This window comes from Coregonus clupeaformis, unplaced genomic scaffold (assembly GCF_020615455.1).
Source record: "Coregonus clupeaformis isolate EN_2021a unplaced genomic scaffold, ASM2061545v1 scaf3292, whole genome shotgun sequence".
NCBI lineage: Eukaryota > Metazoa > Chordata > Actinopteri > Salmoniformes > Salmonidae > Coregonus > Coregonus clupeaformis.
Genome location: NW_025536746.1, coordinates 7,488 through 28,278, shown reverse-complemented (window position 1 = coordinate 28,278; position 20,791 = coordinate 7,488). Strand labels below are relative to the sequence as shown.

The 20,791-nt window shown below is 48.7% G+C and overlaps 1 protein-coding gene across 1 annotated transcript; it reads right to left on the bottom strand.

The window, feature by feature from the left end:
* Positions 1 to 364: 364 nt before the first annotated feature.
* Positions 365 to 20,519, bottom strand: LOC123489783 (probable ATP-dependent RNA helicase DDX52; the record flags this gene model as incomplete). Its single annotated transcript, XM_045220178.1, has 4 exons — positions 365 to 715; positions 9,351 to 9,536; positions 19,919 to 19,990; positions 20,444 to 20,519. Coding segments are annotated over 4 exons (371 nt in total), but the record flags the coding sequence as incomplete, so codon positions are not given.
* Positions 20,520 to 20,791: the final 272 nt, after the last annotated feature.

The following is a 20,791-nucleotide window of genomic DNA, read 5'->3' as shown; positions in this document are numbered from 1 at the left end:
GGGTGGCCATTTAATTGTTCAGCAGTCTTATGGCTTGGGGGTAGAAGCTGTTAAGGAGCCTTTTGGACCTAGACTTGGCGCTCCGGTACCACTACCCTCTGTAGCGCCTTGCAGTCGGATGCCGAGCAGTTGCCATACAAGGCGGTGATGCAAACCGGTCAGGATGCTCTCGATGGTGCAGCTGATATGTCTTAGATATAAGATATAGATATACAAGACGTATGTCTGTATCTTATATCTAAGACAGATAGACGTGTGTCTTGTAGATCTTGTGTGATGTCTGGTGTGTTCCATTTCACTGTTGTCAGGCAGTCATTGTAAATAAGAATTTGCTCTTAACTGACTTATTAAATCAAATAAATAATGAAAATCAACAGTTTTTATTCAAATGTCCAAGAAATACAAATCACACGTATCTGTATATATAAGCAATAACAGAACACAGAACAGCATTATCATACCCATCTCCAGAACACAGGACAGTATATATATATATATCTCTGACCATCTCCAGAACACAGGACAGTAAATATATATCTCTGACCATCTCCAGAACACAGGACAGTAAATATATATCTCTGACCATCTCCAGAACACAGGACAGTAAATATATATCTCTGACCATCTCCAGAACACAGGACAGTAAATATATATCTCTGACCATCTCCATCCGTCTTTTCAGTTCTTCCTTTCTTTCTTCTTCTTCTTCTTCTTCCTGAGAACAGAGTGACAGAGAGTTATTGTCCCATTAACAATTTTAATTATGTTAATATTGTAAATTAAAAAATAGGTTTTGCCAATATTTACATTGTTCCGTCGTGCCAATAAAGCAAAACGGAACTGAGAGAAAAGAGCATGAGAATGTCAGCTGTTAAAACACTAAACCGCCATATTATCCAAAACACACAGGGAAATCAGATTGGTACAGAAATTAAACAAAAACACAAAACTAAAATAAATTACTATTTTGACCTCAAAAGAGAATACAAAATGGTCAGAATCTCTAAACATCTCTACAGATCAGAGACAGATCCTGACTCAGCCAATTGTCTGTAGAAAAAGGGAGACACAAAAAGACACTGAACGACAGGGGAGGTAGAGACGGATGCACTTTTTCCTCTACTGAGAGAATATTTTGTCAATCAGTTCCCAACTTCTTCATTTACTAAAATCACATCATAAAAAAGAACAATGACAAAGCTGGGAATTATTCTGGGAGAAACCGCAAATATTACTGCCAGATATGTACCGTGCCTTTCGGTAAGTATTCAGACCCGTCTAATTTTCCCCATTTTGTTACGTTACAGCCTTATTCTAAAATTGATTAAATAAATAAAAATCCTCATCAATCTACACACAACACCCCATAATGACAAAGTGAAAACAGGTTCAGACATTTTTGGAAATGTATTACAAATATAAAAAAGTATTCAGACCCTTTGCTATGAGACTCACAATTGAGCTCAGGTGCATCCTTTTCCATTGATCATCCTTGAGATGTTTCTACAACTTGATTGGAGTCCACCTGTGGTAAATTCAATTGATTGGACATGATTTGGAAAAGGCACAGACCTGTCTATATAAGGTCCCACAGTTGACAGTGCATGTCAGAGCAAAAACCAAGCCATGAGGTCAAAGGAATAGTCTGTAGAACTCCGAGACAGGATTGTGTCGAGGCACAGATTTACATTTTACATTTTGGTCATTTAGCAGACGCTCTTATCCAGAGCGATTTACAGGAGCAATTAGGGTTAAGTGCCTTGCTCAAGGGCACATCAACAGATTCTTCACTTAGTCGGCTCGGGGATTAGAACCAGCAACCTTTCGGTTACTGGCACAACGCTCTTAACCACTAAGCTACCTGCCGCCCAGATCTGGGGAAGGGTACCAAAACATTTTATGTATGTATGTATGTATGTATGTGAATATATACAGCTGTGGAAAAAATTAAGAGACCACTGCAAATGTTTCTTAAATCAGCATCTCTACATGTATGACAGCCATTCCATTCCAGTGTCTGTTGAATTCCAACACAGGCACACCTCATTCTACTGAATTAGGTACTGATTAGGTGATCACCTGAACCAAATCTTATTTAACGAGGAAAAGTATAAAAACCACTGCTGTGGTCATCACTATCCTCTTGCAATAGGACCAGCTGGATAGCAAAAACAGTGCTAATAGTACCTCAAAAGTAATATTAATCAAAAAATAACTATTGACCATGCCAAAAGAGTTGAAAAGGAAAATTCTGAGTGAGGAAAAGAAGGGTTCAATTCTGGCTTTACTGGCAGAGGGATACAGTGAGCATCAGGTTGCTTCCATCCTTAACATTTCAAAGACGGCGGTTCATAAGAACAAGGTCAAGCAGCAGACATTGGGGACAACAAAGCTACAGACCGGCAGAGGGCGAAAACGACTCTCTACTGACCGGGATGACCGCCAGCTCATTCGAATGTCACTCAACAACCGTAGGATGACTTCAAGTGACCTACAAAAAGAATGGCAAACGGCAGCTGGGGTGAAGTGCACGGCAAGGACGGTTCGAAACAGGCTCCTAGGGGCAGGGCTGAAGTCGTGCAAAGCTAGAAAAAAGCCCTTCATCAATGAAAGCAAAGAAGAGCCAGGCTGAGGTTTGCAAAAGACCATAAGGATTGGACCGTAGAGGACTGGAGTAAGGTCATCTTCTCTGATGAGTCCAATTTTCAGCTTTGCCCAACACCTGGTCGTCTAATGGTTAGACGGAGACCTGGAGAGGCCTACAAGCCACAGCGTCTCGCACCCACTGTGAAATTTGGTGGAGGATCGGTGATGATCTGGGGGTGCTTCAGCAAGGCTGGAATCGGGCAGATTTGTCTCTGTGAAGGACGCATGAATCAAGCCACGTACAAGGTTGTCCTGGAAGAAGACTTGCTTCCTTTTGTTCTGACATTGTTCCCCAACTCTGAGGATTGGTTTTTCCAGCAGGACAATGCGCCATGCCACACAGCCAGGTCAATCAAGGTGTGGATGGAGGACCACCAGATCAAGACCCTGTCATGGCCAGCCCAATCTCCAGACCTGAACCCCATTGAAAACTTCTGGAATGTGATCAAGAGGAAGATGGATGGTCACAAGCCATCAAACAAAGCCGAGCTGCTTGAATTTTTGCACCAGGAGTGGCATAAAGTCACCCAACATCAATGTGAAAGACTGGTGGAGAACATGCCAAGACGCATGAAAGCTGTGATTGAAAATCAGGGTTATTCCACCAAATATTGATTTCTGAACTCTTCCTAGGTTAAAACATTAGTATTGTGTTGTTTAAAAATGAACATGAACTTATTTTCTTTGCATTATTCGAGGTCTGACACTGCATCTTTTTTGTTATTTTGACAAGTTGTCATTTTCTGCAAATAAATGCTCTAAATTACAATATTTTTATTTGGAATTTGGGAGAAATAATGTCAGTAGTTTATAGAATAAAACAAAAATGTTATTTTTACCCAAACACATACCTATAAATAGTAAAACCAGAGAAACTGATAATTTTGCAGTGGTCTCTTAATTTTATCCGCAGCTGTATGTATATATACAGTGGGGGAAAAAAGTATTTAGTCAGCCACCAATTGTGCAAGTTCTCCCACTTAAAAAGATGAGAGGCCTGTAATTTTCATCATAGGTACACGTCAACTATGACAGACAAAATGAGGAGAAAAAAAATCCTGAAAATCACATTGTAGGATTTTTAATGAATTTATTTGCAAATTATGGTGGAAAATAAGTATTTGGTCAATAACAAAAGTTTCTCAATACTTTGTTATATACCCTTTGTTGGCAATGACACAGGTCAAACGTTTTCTGTAAGTCTTCACAAGGTTTTCACACACTGTTGCTGGTATTTTGGCCCATTCCTCCATGCAGATCTCCTCTAGAGCAGTGATGTTTTGGGGCTGTCGCTGGGCAACACGGACTTTCAACTCCCCTCCAAAGATTTTCTATGGGGTTGAGATCTGGAGACTGGCTAGGCCACTCCAGGACCTTGAAATGCTTCTTACGAAGCCACTCCTTCGTTGCCCGGGCGGTGTGTTTGGGATCATTGTCATGCTGAAAGACCCAGCCACGTTTCATCTTCAATGCCCTTGCTGATGGAAGGAGGTTTTCACTCAAAATATCACGATACATGGCCCCATTCATTCTTTCCTTTACACGGATCAGTCGTCCTGGTCCCTTTGCAGAAAAACAGCCCCAAAGCATGATGTTTCCACCCCCATGCGTCACAGTAGGTATGGTGTTCTTTGGATGCAACTCAGCATTCTTTGTCCTCCAAACACGACGAGTTGAGTTTTTACCAAAGAGTTCTATTTTGGTTTCATCTGACCATATGACATTCTCCCAATCCTCTTCTGGATCATCCAAATGCACTCTAGCAAACTTCAGACGGGCCTGGACATGTACTGGCTTAAGCAGGGGGACACGTCTTGCACTGCAGGATTTGAGTCCCTGGCGGCGTAGTGTGTTACTGATGGTAGGCTTTGTTACTTTGGTCCCAGCTCTCTGCAGGTCATTCACTAGGTCCCCCCCGTGTGGTTCTGGGATTTTTGCTCACGGTTCTTGTGATCATTTTGACCCCACGGGGTGAGATCTTGCGTGGAGCCCCAGATCGAGGGAGATTATCAGTGGTCTTGTATGTCTTCCATTTCTTAATAATTGCTCCCACAGTTGATTTCTTCAAACCAAGCTGCTTACCTATTGCAGATTCAGTCTTCCCAGCCTGGTGCAGGTCTACAATTTTGTTTCTGGTGTCCTTTGACAGCTCTTTGGTCTTGGCCATAGTGGAGTTTGGAGTGTGACTGTTTGAGGTTGTGGACAGGTGTCTTTTATACTGATAACAAGTTCAAACAGGTGCCATTAATACAGGTAACGAGTGGAGGACAGAGGAGCCTCTTAAAGAAGAAGTTACAGGTCTGTGAGAGCCAGAAATCTTGCTTGTTTGTAGGTGACCAAATACTTATTTTCCACCATAATTTGCAAATAAATTCATAAAAAATCCTACAATGTGATTTTCTGGATTTTTTCCCCTCAATTTGTCTGTCATAGTTGACATGTACCTATGATGAAAATTACAGGCCTCTCATCTTTTTAAGTGGGAGAACTTGCACAATTGGTGGCTGACTGGAACAGGTTGAGAGCTTCAAGTTCCTTGGTGTCCACATCACCAACGAACTATCATGGTCCAAACACACCAAGACAGTCGTGAAGAGGGCACGACAAAGCCTATTCCCCCTCAGGAGACTAAAAAGATTTGGCATGGGTCCTCAGATCCTCAAAAAATTATACAGCTGCACCATCGAGAGCATCCTGACTGGTTGCATCACCGCCTGGTATGGCAACTGCTTGGCCTCCGACCGCAAGGCACTACAGAGGGTAGTGCGTACGGCCCAGTACATCACTGGGGCAAAGCTTCCTGCCATCCAGGACCTCTATACCAGGCGGTGTCAGAGGAAGGCCCTCAAAACTGTCAAAGACTCCAGCCACCCTAGTCATAGACTGTTCTCTCTGCTACCGCACGGCAAGCGGTACCGGAGTGCCAAGTCTAGGTCCAAAAGACTTCTCAACAGCTTCTACCCCCAAGCCATAAGACTCCTGAACAGCTAATCATGGCTAACCGGACTATTTGCACTGCCCCCCCACCCCATCCTTTTTACGCTGCTGCTGCTACTCTGTTAAGTATTTATGCATAGTCACTTTAACTCTACCCACATGTACATATTACCTCAACTACCTCAACTAGCCGGTGCCCCCGCACATTGACTCTGCAACGGTACCCCCCTGTATATATAGCCTCCCTACTGTCACTTTATTTTACTTCTGCTCTTTTTTTTCTCAACACTTTTTTTTTGTTGTTTTATTTTTACTTTTTTTGTTTAAAATAAATGCACTGTTGGTTAAGGGCTGTAAGTAAGCATTTCACTGTAATGTCTGCACCTGTTGTATTCGGCGCATGTGACCAATAAAATTTGATTTGATTTGACTAAATACTTTTTTCCCGTGCGAATAGGGCAAAAAAAAAAAAAAACAGAACCCACTGGATTCTCCAATTACATTGAATGAACTTCAGGACACCCTTCAACCCAAAACGGCCTGTGGTGTTGATGGTATCCTCAATGAAATAAAATATACAGATCACACATGCCAATTGGCTATATTTAAACTCTTTAACATCACCCTCAGCTCTGGCATCTTCCCCAATATTTGGAACCAAGGACTGATCACCCCAATCCACAAAAGTGGAGTCAAATTTGACCCCAATAAACACCCTTCTTGACAAACAAACAAACAAAACAAAAGCAAAGTCTTATGCTTTGTTGATAAAAAATAAAAAGTGAGACTGAATTTCGTATGAGGGTCTTCTATACAAATTGATTGAAAGCGGTGTTGGGGGAAAAACATACGACATAAAATCCATGTACACAAACAACAAGTGTGCAGTTAAAATGGGCAAAAAACTCATTTCTTTCCAAGTGGCAGTGGGGTGAGACAGGGATGCAGCTTGAGCCCCACCCTCTTCAACATAGATAATCAATGGATTGGCGAGGGCACTAGAACAGTCTGCAGCACCTGGCCTCACCATACTAGAATCTGAAGTCAAATGTCTACTGTTTGCTGATGATCTGGTGCTTCTGTCACCAACCAAGGAGGGCCTACAGCAGCACCTAGATCTTCTGCACATATTCTGTCAGACCTGGGCCCTGACAGTAAATCTCAGTAAGACAAAAATAATGGTGTTCCAAAAAAGGTCCAGTTGCCAGGACCACAAATACAAATTCCATCTAGACACCGTTGCCCTAGAGCACACAAAAAACTATACAGAGCAAATGAGAGAGAGAGAGAGAGAGAGAATTAACAAAAAACAGAGCAAACTAGAATGCTATTTGGCCCTAAATAGAGAGTACACAGTGGCAGAATACCTGACCACTGTGACTGACCCAAACTTAAGGAAAGCTTTGACTATGTACAGACTCAGTGAGCATAGCCTTGCTATTGAGAAAGGCCGCCGTAGGCAGACCTGGCTCTCAAGAGAAGACAGGCTATATGCACATTGCCCACAAAATGATGTGGAAACTGAGCTGCACTTCCTAACCTCCTGCCAAATGTATTACCATATTAGAGACATTTCCCTCAGATTACACAGACCCACAATTAGAAAACAAATAATTTTCATAAAACTCCTATATCTATTGGGTGAAATACAGTGCATTCGGAAAGTGTTCAGACCCCTTCACTTGTTCCACTTTGTTACATTACAGCCTTAATCTAAAATGGATTAAATAAAATAGCTGCACAGCCATTTTCAGGTCTCTCCAGAGATTCAAGTCCGGGCTCTGGCTGGGCCACTCAAGGACATTCAGAGACTTGTCCCGAAGTCACTCCTGCATTGTCTTGGCTGTGTGCTTACGGTCATTGTCCTGTTGGAAGGTGAACCTTCGCCCCAGTCTGAGGTCCTGAGCGTTCTGGAGCAGGTTTTCATCAACGATCTCTCTGTACTTTGCTCTGTTCATCTTTGCCTCGATCCTGACCAGTCTCCCAGTTCCTGCCGCTGAAAAACATCCCCAGAGCATGATGCTGCCACCACCATGCTTCACCGTAGGGATAGTGCCAGGTTTCCTCCAGACGTGATGCTTGGCATTCAGGCCAAAGAGTTCAATCCTGGTTTCAACAGACCAGAGAATCTTGTTTCTCATGGTCTGAGAGTCTTTAGGTGCCTTTTGGCAAACTCCAAGTGGGCTGTCATGTGCCTTTTATTGAGGAATTGCTTCCGTCTGCCCATTCTACCATAAAGGCCTAATTGGTGGAGTGCTGCAGAGATGGTTGTCCTTCTGGAAGGTTCTCCCATCTCCACAGAGGAACTCTAGAACTCTGTCAGAGTGGCCATCGGGTTCTTGGTCACCTCCCTGACCAAGGCCCTTCTCCCCTATTGCTCAGTTTGGTTGGGCGGCCAGCTCTAGGAAGGGTCTTGATGGTTCCAAACTTCTTTCAATTAAGAATGGAGGCCACTGTGTTCTTGGGGACCCTTCAATGCTGCAGAAATGTTTTGGTACCCTTTCCCAGATCTGTGCCTCGACACAATCCTGTCTCGGAGCTCTACGGACAATTCCTTCGACCTCATGGCTTGGTTTTTGCTCTGACATGCACTGTCAACTGTGGGACCTTATATAGACAGGTGTGTGCCTTTCCAAATCATGTCCAATCAATTGAATTTACCACAGGTGGACTCCAATCAAGTTGTAGAAACATCAAGGATGATCAATGGAAACTGGATGCACAGGAGCTCAATTTCGAGTCTCATAGCAAAGGGTCTGAATACTTATGTTTAAAAAATATATATACACATATGCCCACATTTCTAAAAACCTGTTTTTGCATTATGGGGTTTTGTGTGTAGATTGATGAGGAAAAAAACTATTTAATCCATTTTAGAATAAGGCTGTAACGTAACAAAATGTGGAAAGGAGGAAGGAGTCTGAATACGTTCCGAATGCGCTGTACCAGTGTGTCATCACAGCAGATCTGTGACCTGTTGCCAAAGGGCAATCAACACTGTCCATAGCCATAATAGGACATTTGAAATGTCTCTACTCCTCTGAAACGTTTGTGAGTGTAATATTTACTGTTCATTTTTTATTATCTATTTCACTTGCCTTAGCAATGTAAACACGTTTCCCATGCCAATAAAGCCCTTTGAATTGAACAGAACACCAGAGCGCGAGAGAGAGAGAGAGAGAGATGGAGAGATGGAGAGAGAGAGACAGAGAGAGACAACGAGAGAGACAGAGAGAGACAACGAGCGAGAGAGAGAGAGAGAGAGAGAGAGTGAGAGAGAGAGAGAGAGAGACAGAGAGAGAGAGAGAGAGACAGAGAGAGACAGAGAGAGACAGAGAGAGACAGAGAGAGAGAGACAGAGAGAGAGAGAGAGACAGAGAGAGAGAGAGACAGAGAGAGACAGAGAGAGAGACAGAGAGAGAGACAACGAGAGAGACAGAGAGAGACAGAGAGAGAGAGAAAACAGAACCCAGATGGGTGTTAGTTCAGTCTGAGGGTCAGAGGTGATCTGTGTCAACCTCCCAATATACTAAAACACAAATATCATCAAAAGCAGACAACATCAACCCAGATGGATCCATTCCTCGCCCCCAAAGCAGACAACATCAACACAGATGGATTTTTCTCAATTCATCTTGGAACTGGAAAAGAAGGTCAGCGGGGAAGGACCTTGCCTCTCCTCCTCCAAATGGGGTTGAGAAGGAGGCGAGGACTAGAGATGAATTGCGAAAGATCCTTTGTTTCCTCTACATGATCAGAGCTCCTACCTTGTCCCCTGGACTCCAACAGACGACTTCTGTCCCTTTTCTCCCTTCATCTCCTGTCCGTCTCTTTTCCTCTGTCCAACCATTCCTCCTTTCTTCTCTCCTCCTCCCTTCTTCAGTACAAAGTGAGGGGTGGTACGGATGGTGCTCCTCTTGGGTGGTTTCTTCTGGAGCTGACGTTTTACCTTACTGCAGATACAGTTATAATGCTTTGTTACTAAGGAATGACAGTTATAATGCTTTGTTACTAAGGAATGACAGTTATAATGCTTTGTTACTAAAGAATGACAGTTATAATGCTTTGTTACTAAGGAATAACAGTTATAATGCTTTGTTACTAAGGAATGACAGTTATAATGCTTTGTTACTAAGGAATAACAGTTATAATGCTTTGTTACTAAGGAATAACAGTTATAATGCTTTGTTACTAAGGAATAACAGTTATAATGCTTTGTTACTAAGGAATAACAGTTATAATGCTTTGTTACTAAGGAATAACCGCTATAATGCTTTGTTACTAAGGAATAACAGTTATAATGCTTTGTTACTAAGGAATAACAGTTATAATGCTTTGTTACTAAGGAATAACCGTTATAATGCTTTGTTACCAAGGAATAACCGCTATAATGCTTTGTTACTAAAGAATAACCGCTAACATGCTTTCTTGCTAAGGAATAGCCGCTACTCGGGAGCGGTCTAAGGCGCTGCATCTCAGTGCTTGAGGCGTCACTACAGACCCCCTGGTTCGATTCCAGGCTGTATCACAACCGGCCGTGATTGGGAGTCCCATAGGGCGGTGCACAATTGGCCCAGCGTCGTCCCGGTTTGGCCGGGGTAGGCCGTCATTGGAAATAAGAATTTGTTCTTAACTGACTTGCCTAGTTAAATAAAGGTAAAATAAAATAAATGCTTTCTTGCTAAGGAATAACCGCTATAATGCTTTGTTGCTAAGGAATAAGCGCTATCATGCTTTGTCGCTAAGGAAAAAGCGCTATAATGCTTTGTTGCTAAGGAATAACCGCTATAATGCTTTGTTGCTAAGGAATAACCGCTATAATGCTTTGTTGCTAAGGAATACAGTGAGGGAAAAAAGTATTTGATCCCCTGCTGATTTTGTATGTTTGCCCACTGACAAAGAAATGATCAGTCTATAATTTTAATGGTAGGTTTATTTGAACAGTGAGAGACAGAATAACAACAAAAAAATCCAGAAAAACGCATGTCAAAAATGTTAGAAATTGATTTGCATTTTAAATGAGGGAAATAAGCATTTGACCCCCTCTCAATCAGAAAGATTTCTGGCTCCCAGGTGTCTTTTATACAGGTAACGAGCTGAGATTAGGAGCACACTCTTAAAGGGAGTGCTCCTAATCTCAGCTTGTTACCTGTATAAAAGACACCTGTCCACAGAAGCAATCAATCAATCAGATTCCAAACTCTCCACCATGGCAAAGACCAAAGAGCTCTCCAAGGATGTCAGGGACAAGATTGTAGACCTACACAAGGCTGGAATGGGCTACAAGACCATCGCCAAGCAGCTTGGTGAGAAGGTGACAACAGTAGGTGTGATTATTCGCAAATGGAAGAAACACAAAACAACTGTCAATCTCCCTCGGCCTGGGGCTCCATGCAAGATCTCACCTCGTGGAGTTGAAATGATCATGAGAATGGTGAGGAATCAGCCCAGAACTACACGGGAGGATCTTGTCAATGATCTCAAGGCAGCTGGGACCATAGTCACCAAGAAAACAATTGGTAACACACTACGCCGTGAAGGACTGAAATCCTGCAGCGCCCGCAAGGTTCCCCTGCTCAAGAAAGCACATATACAGGCCCGTCTGAAGTCTGCCAATGAACATCTGAATGATTCAGAGGAGAACTGGGTGAAAGTGTTGTGGTCAGATGAGACCAAAATGGAGCTCTTTGGCATCAACTCAACTCGCCGTGTTTGGAGGAGGAGGAATGTTGCCTATGACCCCAAGAACACCATCCCCACTGTCAAACATGGAGGTGGAAACATTATGCTTTGGGGGTGTTTTTCTGCTAAGGGGACAGGACAACTTCACTGCATCAAAGGGACGATGGACGGGGCCATGTACCGTCAAATCTTGGGTGAGAACCTCCTTCCCTCAGCCAGGGCATTGAAAATGGGTCGTGGATGGGTATTCCAGCATGACAATGACCCAAAACACACGGCCAAGGCAACAAAGGAGTGGCTCAAGAAGAGGCACATTAAGGTCCTGGAGTGGCCTAGCCAGTCTCCAGACCTTAATCCCATAGAAAACCTGTGGAGGGAGCTGAAGGTTCGAGTTGCCAAATGTCAGCCTCGAAACCTTAATGACTTGGAGAAGATCTGCAAAGAGGAGTGGGACAAAATCCCTCCTGAGATGTGTGCAAACCTGGTGGCCAACTACAAGAAACGTCTGACCTCTGTGATTGCCAACAAGGGTTTTGCCACCAAGTACTAAGTCATGTTTTGCAGAGGGGTCAAATACTTATTTCCCTCATTAAAATGCAAATCAATTTATAACATTTTTGACATGCGTTTTTCTGGATTTTTTTGTTGTTATTCTGTTTCTCACTGTTCAAATAAACCTACCATTAAAATTATAGACTGATCATGTCTTTGTCAGTGGGCAAACGTACAAAATCAGCAGGGGATCAAATTCTTTTTTCCCTCACTGTAAGCGCTATAATGCTTTGTTGCCAAGGAATAACGGCTATAATGCTTTGTTGCTAAGGAATAACCGCTATAATGCTTTGTTGCTAAGGAATAACCGCTATAATGCTTTATTACTAGGGGTGTAATGGTTCACCAAACCCATGGGTCAGTACTTATTGCGGTTTTGGGGTCACGATTCAGTTACGCAAAAATAAAATTCCAACAGTTACTGTAGTTCATTTGTTTATTTTGCAAAATACGCAAAATTAAAAAGCACCCTATTTGTGGCCAAAGTCCAGTTTCTGTGACATCATTCACAATAAATACATAAATACATTTTTTAATATAGAGACCAGTTCTGTATAGACGTGGTCGGATCCGAGTGAGGGAAGCAGCAAAGGAGGCCATTTGTAAACTACTTTATTAACCAGAGCTGATACAGCACCAGGGAGAGCAGGCGGAGGAGGACCAGAGCTGATACAGCACCAGGGAGAGCTGGCGGAGGAGGACCAGAGCTGATACAGCACCAGGGAGAGCAGGCGGAGGAGGACCAGAGCTGATACAGCACCAGGGAGAGCAGGCGGAGGAGGGCCAGAGCTGATACAGCACCAGGGAGAGCTGGCGGAGGACCAGAGCTGATACAGCACCAGGGAGAGCAGGCGGAGGACCAGAGCTGATACAGCACCAGGGAGAGCTGGCGGAGGAGGACCAGAGCTGATACAGCACCAGGGAGAGCAGGCGGAGGACCAGAGCTGATAAAGCACCAGGGAGAGCTGGCGGAGGAGGACCAGAGCTGATACAGCACCAGGGAGAGCAGGCGGAGGAGGGCCAGAGCTGATACAGCACCAGGGAGAGCAGGCGGAGGAGGGCCAGAGCTGATACAGCACCAGGGAGAGCAGGCGGAGGAGGACCAGAGCTGATACAGCACCAGGGAGAGCAGGCGGAGGAGGGCGAGAGCTGATACAGCACCAGGGAGAGCAGGCGGAGGAGGACCAGAGCTGATACAGCACCAGGGAGAGCAGGCGGAGGAGGGCCAGAGCTGATACAGCACCAGGGAGAGCAGGCGGAGGAGGACCAGAGCTGATACAGCACCAGGGAGAGCAGGCGGAGGAGGACCAGAGCTGATACAGCACCAGGGAGAGCTGGCGGAGGACCAGAGCTGATACAGCACCAGGGAGAGCAGGCGGAGGACCAGAGCTGATACAGCACCAGGGAGAGCAGGCGGAGGACCAGAGCTGATACAGCACCAGGGAGAGCAGGCGGAGGAGGACCAGAGCTGATACAGCACCAGGGAGAGCAGGCGGAGGACCAGAGCTGATACAGCACCAGGGAGAGCTGGCGGAGGAGGACCAGAGCTGATACAGCACCAGGGAGAGCAGGCGGAGGAGGGCCAGAGCTGATACAGCACCAGGGAGAGCAGGCGGAGGAGGGCCAGAGCTGATACAGCACCAGGGAGAGCAGGCGGAGGAGGACCAGAGCTGATACAGCACCAGGGAGAGCAGGCGGAGGAGGGCGAGAGCTGATACAGCACCAGGGAGAGCAGGCGGAGGAGGACCAGAGCTGATACAGCACCAGGGAGAGCAGGCGGAGGAGGGCCAGAGCTGATACAGCACCAGGGAGAGCAGGCGGAGGAGGACCAGAGCTGATACAGCACCAGGGGAGAGCAGGCGGAGGAGGACCAGAGCTGATACAGCACCAGGGAGAGCTGGCGGAGGACCAGAGCTGATACAGCACCAGGGAGAGCAGGCGGAGGACCAGAGCTGATACAGCACCAGGGAGAGCTGGCGGAGGAGGACCAGAGCTGATACAGCACCAGGGAGAGCAGGCGGAGGAGGGCCAGAGCTGATACAGCACCAGGGGAGAGCAGGCGGAGGAGGGCCAGAGCTGATACAGCACCAGGGAGAGCAGGCGGAGGAGGACCAGAGCTGATACAGCACCAGGGAGAGCAGGCGGAGGAGGGCCAGAGCTGATACAGCACCAGGGAGAGCTGGCGGAGGAGGACCAGAGCTGATACAGCACCAGGGAGAGCAGGCGGAGGACGACCAGAGCTGATACAGCACCAGGGAGAGCAGGCGGAGGACCAGAGCTGATACAGCACCAGGGAGAGCAGGCGGAGGAGGACCAGAGCTGATACAGCACCAGGGAGAGCAGGCGGAGGACCAGAGCTGATACAGCACCAGGGAGAGCTGGCGGAGGAGGACCAGAGCTGATACAGCACCAGGGAGAGCAGGCGGAGGAGGGCCAGAGCTGATACAGCACCAGGGAGAGCAGGCGGAGGAGGGCCAGAGCTGATACAGCACCAGGGAGAGCAGGCGGAGGAGGACCAGAGCTGATACAGCACCAGGGAGAGCAGGCGGAGGAGGGCCAGAGCTGATACAGCACCAGGGAGAGCTGGCGGAGGAGGACCAGAGCTGATACAGCACCAGGGAGAGCAGGCGGAGAAGGACCAGAGCTGATACAGCACCAGGGAGAGCAGGCGGAGGAGGGCCAGAGCTGATATAGCACCAGGGAGAGCTGGCGGAGGACCAGAGCTGATACAGCACCAGGGAGAGCAGGCGGAGGAGGACCAGAGCTGATACAGCACCAGGGAGAGCAGGCGGAGGAGGGCCAGAGCTGATACAGCACCAGGGAGAGCTGGCGGAGGAGGACCAGAGCTGATACAGCACCAGGGAGAGCAGGCGGAGGAGGGCCAGAGCTGATACAGCACCAGGGAGAGCAGGCGGAGGAGGGCCAGAGCTGATACAGCACCAGGGAGAGCAGGCGGAGGAGGACCAGAGCTGATACAGCACCAGGGAGAGCAGGCGGAGGAGGGCGAGAGCTGATACAGCACCAGGGAGAGCTGGCGGAGGACCAGAGCTGATACAGCACCAGGGAGAGCAGGCGGAGGAGGACCAGAGCTGATACAGCACCAGGGAGAGCAGGCGGAGGAGGACCAGAGCTGATACAGCACCAGGGAGAGCAGGCGGAGGACCAGAGCTGATACAGCACCAGGGAGAGCAGGCGGAGGAGGGCCAGAGCTGATACAGCACCAGGGAGAGCTGGCGGAGGACCAGAGCTGATACAGCACCAGGGAGAGCAGGCGGAGGAGGACCAGAGCTGATACAGCACCAGGGAGAGCTGGTGGAGGAGGACCAGAGCTGATACAGCACCAGGGAGAGCAGGCGGAGGAGGACCAGAGCTGATACAGCACCAGGGAGAGAAGGCGGAGGAGGACCAGAGCTGATACAGCACCAGGGAGAGCAGGCAGAGGAGGGCCAGAGCTGATACAGCACCAGGGAGAGCAGACGGAGGAGGACCAGAGCTGATACAGCACCAGGGAGAGCAGGCGGAGGAGGGCCAGAGCTGATACAGCACCAGGGAGAGCAGGCGGAGGAGGACCAGAGCTGATACAGCACCAGGGAGAGCAGGCGGAGGAGGACCAGAGCTGATACAGCACCAGGGAGAGCAGGCGGAGGACCAGAGCTGATACAGCACCAGGGAGAGCAGGGGGAGGAGGACCAGAGCTGATACAGCACCAGGGAGAGCAGGCGGAGGAGGACCAGAGCTGATACAGCACCAGGGAGAGCAGGGGGAGGAGGGCCAGAGCAGATACAGCACCAGGGAGAGCAGACGGAGGACCAGAGCTGATACAGCACCAGGGAGAGCAGGCAGAGGAGGGCCAGAGCTGATACAGCACCAGGGAGAGCAGGCGGAGGACCAGAGCTGATACAGCACCAGGGAGAGCAGGCAGAAGACCAGAGCTGATACAGCACCAGGGAGAGCAGGCGGAGGACCAGAGCTGATACAGCACCAGGGAGAGCAGACGGAGGACCAGAGCTGATACAGCACCAGGGAGAGCAGGCGGAGGAGGACCAGAGCTGATACAGCACCAGGGAGAGCAGGCGGAGGAGGGCCAGAGCTGATACAGCACCAGGGAGAGCAGGCGGAGGACCAGAGATGATACAGCACCAGGGAGAGCAGGCGGAGAAGGACCAGAGCTGATACAGCACCAGGGAGAGCTGGCGGAGGAGGACCAGAGCTGATACAGCACCAGGGAGAGCAGGCGGAGGACCAGAGCTGATACAGCACCATGGAGAGCAGGCGGAGGAGGACCAGAGCTGATACAGCACCAGGGAGAGCAGGCGGAGGAGGACCAGAGCTGATACAGCACCAGGGAGAGCAGGCGGAGGAGGACCAGAGCTGATACAGCACCAGGGAGAGCAGACGGAGGAGGACCAGAGCTGATACAGCACCAGGGAGAGCAGACGGAGGAGGACCAGAGCTGATACAGCACCAGGGAGAGCTGGCGGAGGAGGACCAGAGCTGATACAGCACCAGGGAGAGTAGGCGGAGGAGGGCCAGAGCTGATACAGCACCAGGGAGAGCAGGCGGAGGAGGACCAGAGCTGATACAGCACCAGGGAGAGCAGGCGGAGGAGGACCAGAGCTGATACAGCACCAGGGAGAGCAGGCGGAGGACCAGAGCTGATACAGCACCAGGGAGAGCAGGCGGAGGACCAGAGCTGATACAGCACCAGGGAGAGCAGGCGGAGGAGGGCCAGAGCTGATACAGCACCAGGGAGAGCAGGCGGAGGAGGACCAGAGCTGATACAGCACCAGGGAGAGCAGGCGGAGGAGGACCAGAGCTGATACAGCACCAGGGAGAGCAGGCGGAGGAGGGCCAGAGCTGATACAGCACCAGGGAGAGCAGGCGGAGGAGGACCAGAGCTGATACAGCACCAGGGAGAGCAGGCGGAGGAGGGCCAGAGCTGATACAGCACCAGGGAGAGCAGGCGGAGGAGGACCAGAGCTGATACAGCACCAGGGAGAGCTGGCGGAGGACCAGAACTGATACAGCACCAGGGAGAGCAGGCGGAGGAGGACCAGAGCTGATACAGCACCAGGGAGAGCAGGCGGAGGAGGACCAGAGCTGATACAGCACCAGGGAGAGCAGGCGGAGGAGGACCAGAGCTGATACAGCACCAGGGAGAGCAGGCGGAGGAGGACCAGAGCTGATACAGCACCAGGGAGAGCTGGCGGAGGACCAGAGCTGATACAGCACCAGGGAGAGCAGGCGGAGGACCAGAGCTGATACAGCACCAGGGAGAGCAGGCGGAGGAGGACCAGAGCTGATACAGCACCAGGGAGAGCAGGCGGAGGAGGACCAGAGCTGATACAGCACCAGGGAGAGCAGGCAGAGGAGGACCAGAGCTGATACAGCACCAGGGAGAGCAGGCGGAGGACCAGAGCTGATACAGCACCAGGGAGAGCAGGCGGAGGAGGGCCAGAGCTGATACAGCACCAGGGAGAGCAGGCGGAGGAGGACCAGAGCTGATACAGCACCAGGGAGAGCAGGCGGAGGAGGACCAGAGCTGATACAGCACCAGGGAGACAGGCGGAGGAGGGCCAGAGCTGATACAGCACCAGGGGAGAGCAGGCGGAGGAGGACCAGAGCTGATACAGCACCAGGGAGAGCAGGCGGAGGAGGGCCAGAGCTGATACAGCACCAGGGAGAGCAGGCGGAGGAGGACCAGAGCTGATACAGCACCAGGGAGAGCTGGCGGAGGACCAGAACTGATACAGCACCAGGGGAGAGCAGGCGGAGGAGGACCAGAGCTGATACAGCACCAGGAGAGCAGACGGAGGAGGACCAGAGCTGATACAGCACCAGGGAGAGCAGGCGGCGGAGGACCAGAGCTGATACAGCACCAGGGAGAGCAGGCGGAGGAGGACCAGAGCTGATACAGCACCAGGGAGAGCAGGCGGAGGACCAGAGCTGATACAGCACCAGGGAGAGCTGGCGGAGGAGGACCAGAGCTGATACAGCACCAGGGAGAGCAGGCGGAGGACCAGAGCTGATACAGCACCAGGGAGAGCAGGCGGAGGACCAGAGCTGATACAGCACCAGGGAGAGCAGGCGGAGGAGGACCAGAGCTGATACAGCACCAGGGAGAGCAGGCGGAGGAGGGCCAGAGCTGATACAGCACCAGGGAGAGCAGGCGGAGGAGGGCCTTGAGGCGTGTGTACTGTGAGCGAGTGAAACGGGAGAGGCAGCAACCAACCAAGCCCACTTGCGCTAGTAGACTAACTTCTAGCTTGTCATAGCTTGGTTATTTATCATCCAATAGGATTACTAGTACCTATCTTGACTGCATCAAACCGAGAGAAGCTAGTTAGCTAAGTTAGCTAGCTAGGCTAATTGAGCCTGCTTGGCTTTCTCCCTGTCCTACAGTTACAAATAACAACTCCATTCAGGTTACTAAGTAGCAGCTGCTGGCTCTTGGTTGTTGTAGCATATACATCTCATTTAAACTTTTAAATCCATCATTTTAATTCCATTTTCCATTGATTAGATAATCTCCTAACTTGCTTTGCCACACACGGAGGCTCTATGACTGTAGTGGCGCTTTGATGACTTGTGATTGGCTGACAACAACAACAAGCTACACGCGCCACTCTGCATTGGCTATTCTCATTGATCAGTGGCGACATACTGTTAACACCGTCATCACCACTGTAATCTACTTGGAAACCAAAATGTTCCCAAAACTGGAGATTTAAAAGATGGGAGGATCCTCCAATTCTGGTTTATCGATCCCACCACTCGCCATCAACAGAGTTCCCGGCTGCGCCTCACAAAAGGATCGTTTGAAATCCGCCAGTTAAGATTAGTTGTAGTTGTTTTAACGGAATAGCTTGAAAGTTTTTTTCAGCTCAGATTTACTCGAGGCATACAACGCAGTGTAGGTTTTATTAAAAAATATATATGTTTATGTATTCATTCTGGTTCACAGTGCTGACTGAACCGAGGTCCCTGTACCGAATGGTTCAGTACAAATAGGTTACCATCACGGCCCTATTTACTACTAAGGAATAACCGTTATTAACACTTTATCACACAGCTATTACCACATAGGGAACATAGCTTCACCTTACCATGGGACAAGGGCTTGAACCGGTTCAGGGGAAAGAACCGAAAACAGGAAAATAACAACATTAAATGAGGAACAGAACCTGAAACAAAAGTGATCTATACTGATCCGGGAAAAAAAACGTTATTTTAAAAGATTGGGAACCAGTTAACGTTATTTTACGTTCCGGGCATTTTTTTCCAGTCCCACAGAAATCGCAACAAAGCGCCTATACAAAGCCCTCACTCTGTCACTCAGAACCGTATTCCAGCGTCTGCCTGCCAGCGGGTGTGTAGGCTACCCGCCCCTCCCCCCTCTGTAGCCTAGGTTACTGTAGCTAGGTTACTGTAGCTAGGTTACTGTAGCCTAGGTTACTGTAGCCTACTGACCACGTTACAAGCTTGATTCAGAAATTAGGGAGATGTTTAATTAGAGAACAATGGATTGACTTTTTCAAATGCTAGTTCTGGATACTATAGTTATGACGTTTCACATTGGATTTATGAACTACATTAAAGGTAAGACGTGTTTTAAATTATAGTGCTGCTCTGCACACACAAGCTTGTTAGCTAGCTAATGTTTGCTCTGGTTCAACGATAAACCAACTCTGAATGTCTTCCAAGTCCCTCCATAGAAGCCGCTCCTCCTACGTGTAGTTCTGTGGGCCTAATTCAGATAATGCAGGTCATAACACGCCCAGCGCTTCATGGCAAGCGTCCTCCATCCTTTCTCACTTTCTCCTCTCCCTCAAAATGTCAGTTTTATCTTGCGCCCTACACTGTGACCGGAAGCCCTACACTGTGACCGGAAGCCCTACACTGTGACCGGAAGCCCTACACTGTGACCGGAATTCGATTTTCGAGATTCGGTTGAGAATGAAAGGATTGGAAAGTAAGCTAAGGGATAACAGATAATGATTTATAACTCATCTACTAACTGGAGAATAACAGTTATTAACACAGGAAACATCAGCTAAACCACATACAGGTATTCAACCTTTCTAGGCAGCTGTAAACTCACCTGTGCATCTTTTTAAAGCCAACCATGTAGTCAGGGACAGGACAACCTGCCTGCTTGATCACATTGGCAATACTAGAGAGAGGAGGAGAGAGGAGGAGAGAGAGAGAGGGAGGGAGGAGAGAGAATAGAGGGGGGAGGAGAGAGAATAGAGGGAGAAGAGAGAGAGAATAGAGGGAGAAGAGAGAGAGAATAGAGGGAGAAGAGATAGAGGGAGAAAATCGAGAAGGGGGGAGAAGATCGAGGAGAGGAGGCGAGGAGAGGAGCGAGGGAGTGGAGCGAGGGAGAAGAGAGAGGGAGAAGAGGGAGAGAATAGAGGGAGAAGAGCGAGGGAGAGGAGCGAGGGAGAGGAGAGGAGAGAGAGAGAGAGGAGCGAGGGAGAGGAGAGAGAAGAAAAGAGAGAGGGAGAGAGGCCAGTTAATACTACAGCTCCCATCAGGCTGTGCTTTCCAATACGCTTTTGTTTTGTATCCTGACAGTAAACATTCCCTCCCCCTGTCGATCTCTAGGCTCCTCCCCCAGGCGTACCTGCGCAGCAGAGGCTTGTCATCCTCGGTGAAGAAGGTGACCGCTCTCCCTGTGCGTCCGGCCCTGCCAGTACGACCTAGGATTAGATATAGAAAGATGGACAACATTACATTACATACGTAGGGGATAGTGTGTATAGAGCTGGTCTATAGTAGTGTACTGTGTAGGGGATAGGGTGTATAGAGCTGGTCTATAGTAGTGTACTGTGTAGGGGATAGGGTGTATAGAGCTGGTCTATAGTAGTGTACTGTGTAGGGGATAGGGTGTATAGAGCTGGTCTATAGTAGTGTACTGTGTAGGGGATAGGGTGTATAGAGCTGGTCTATAGTAGTGTACTGTGTAGGGGAT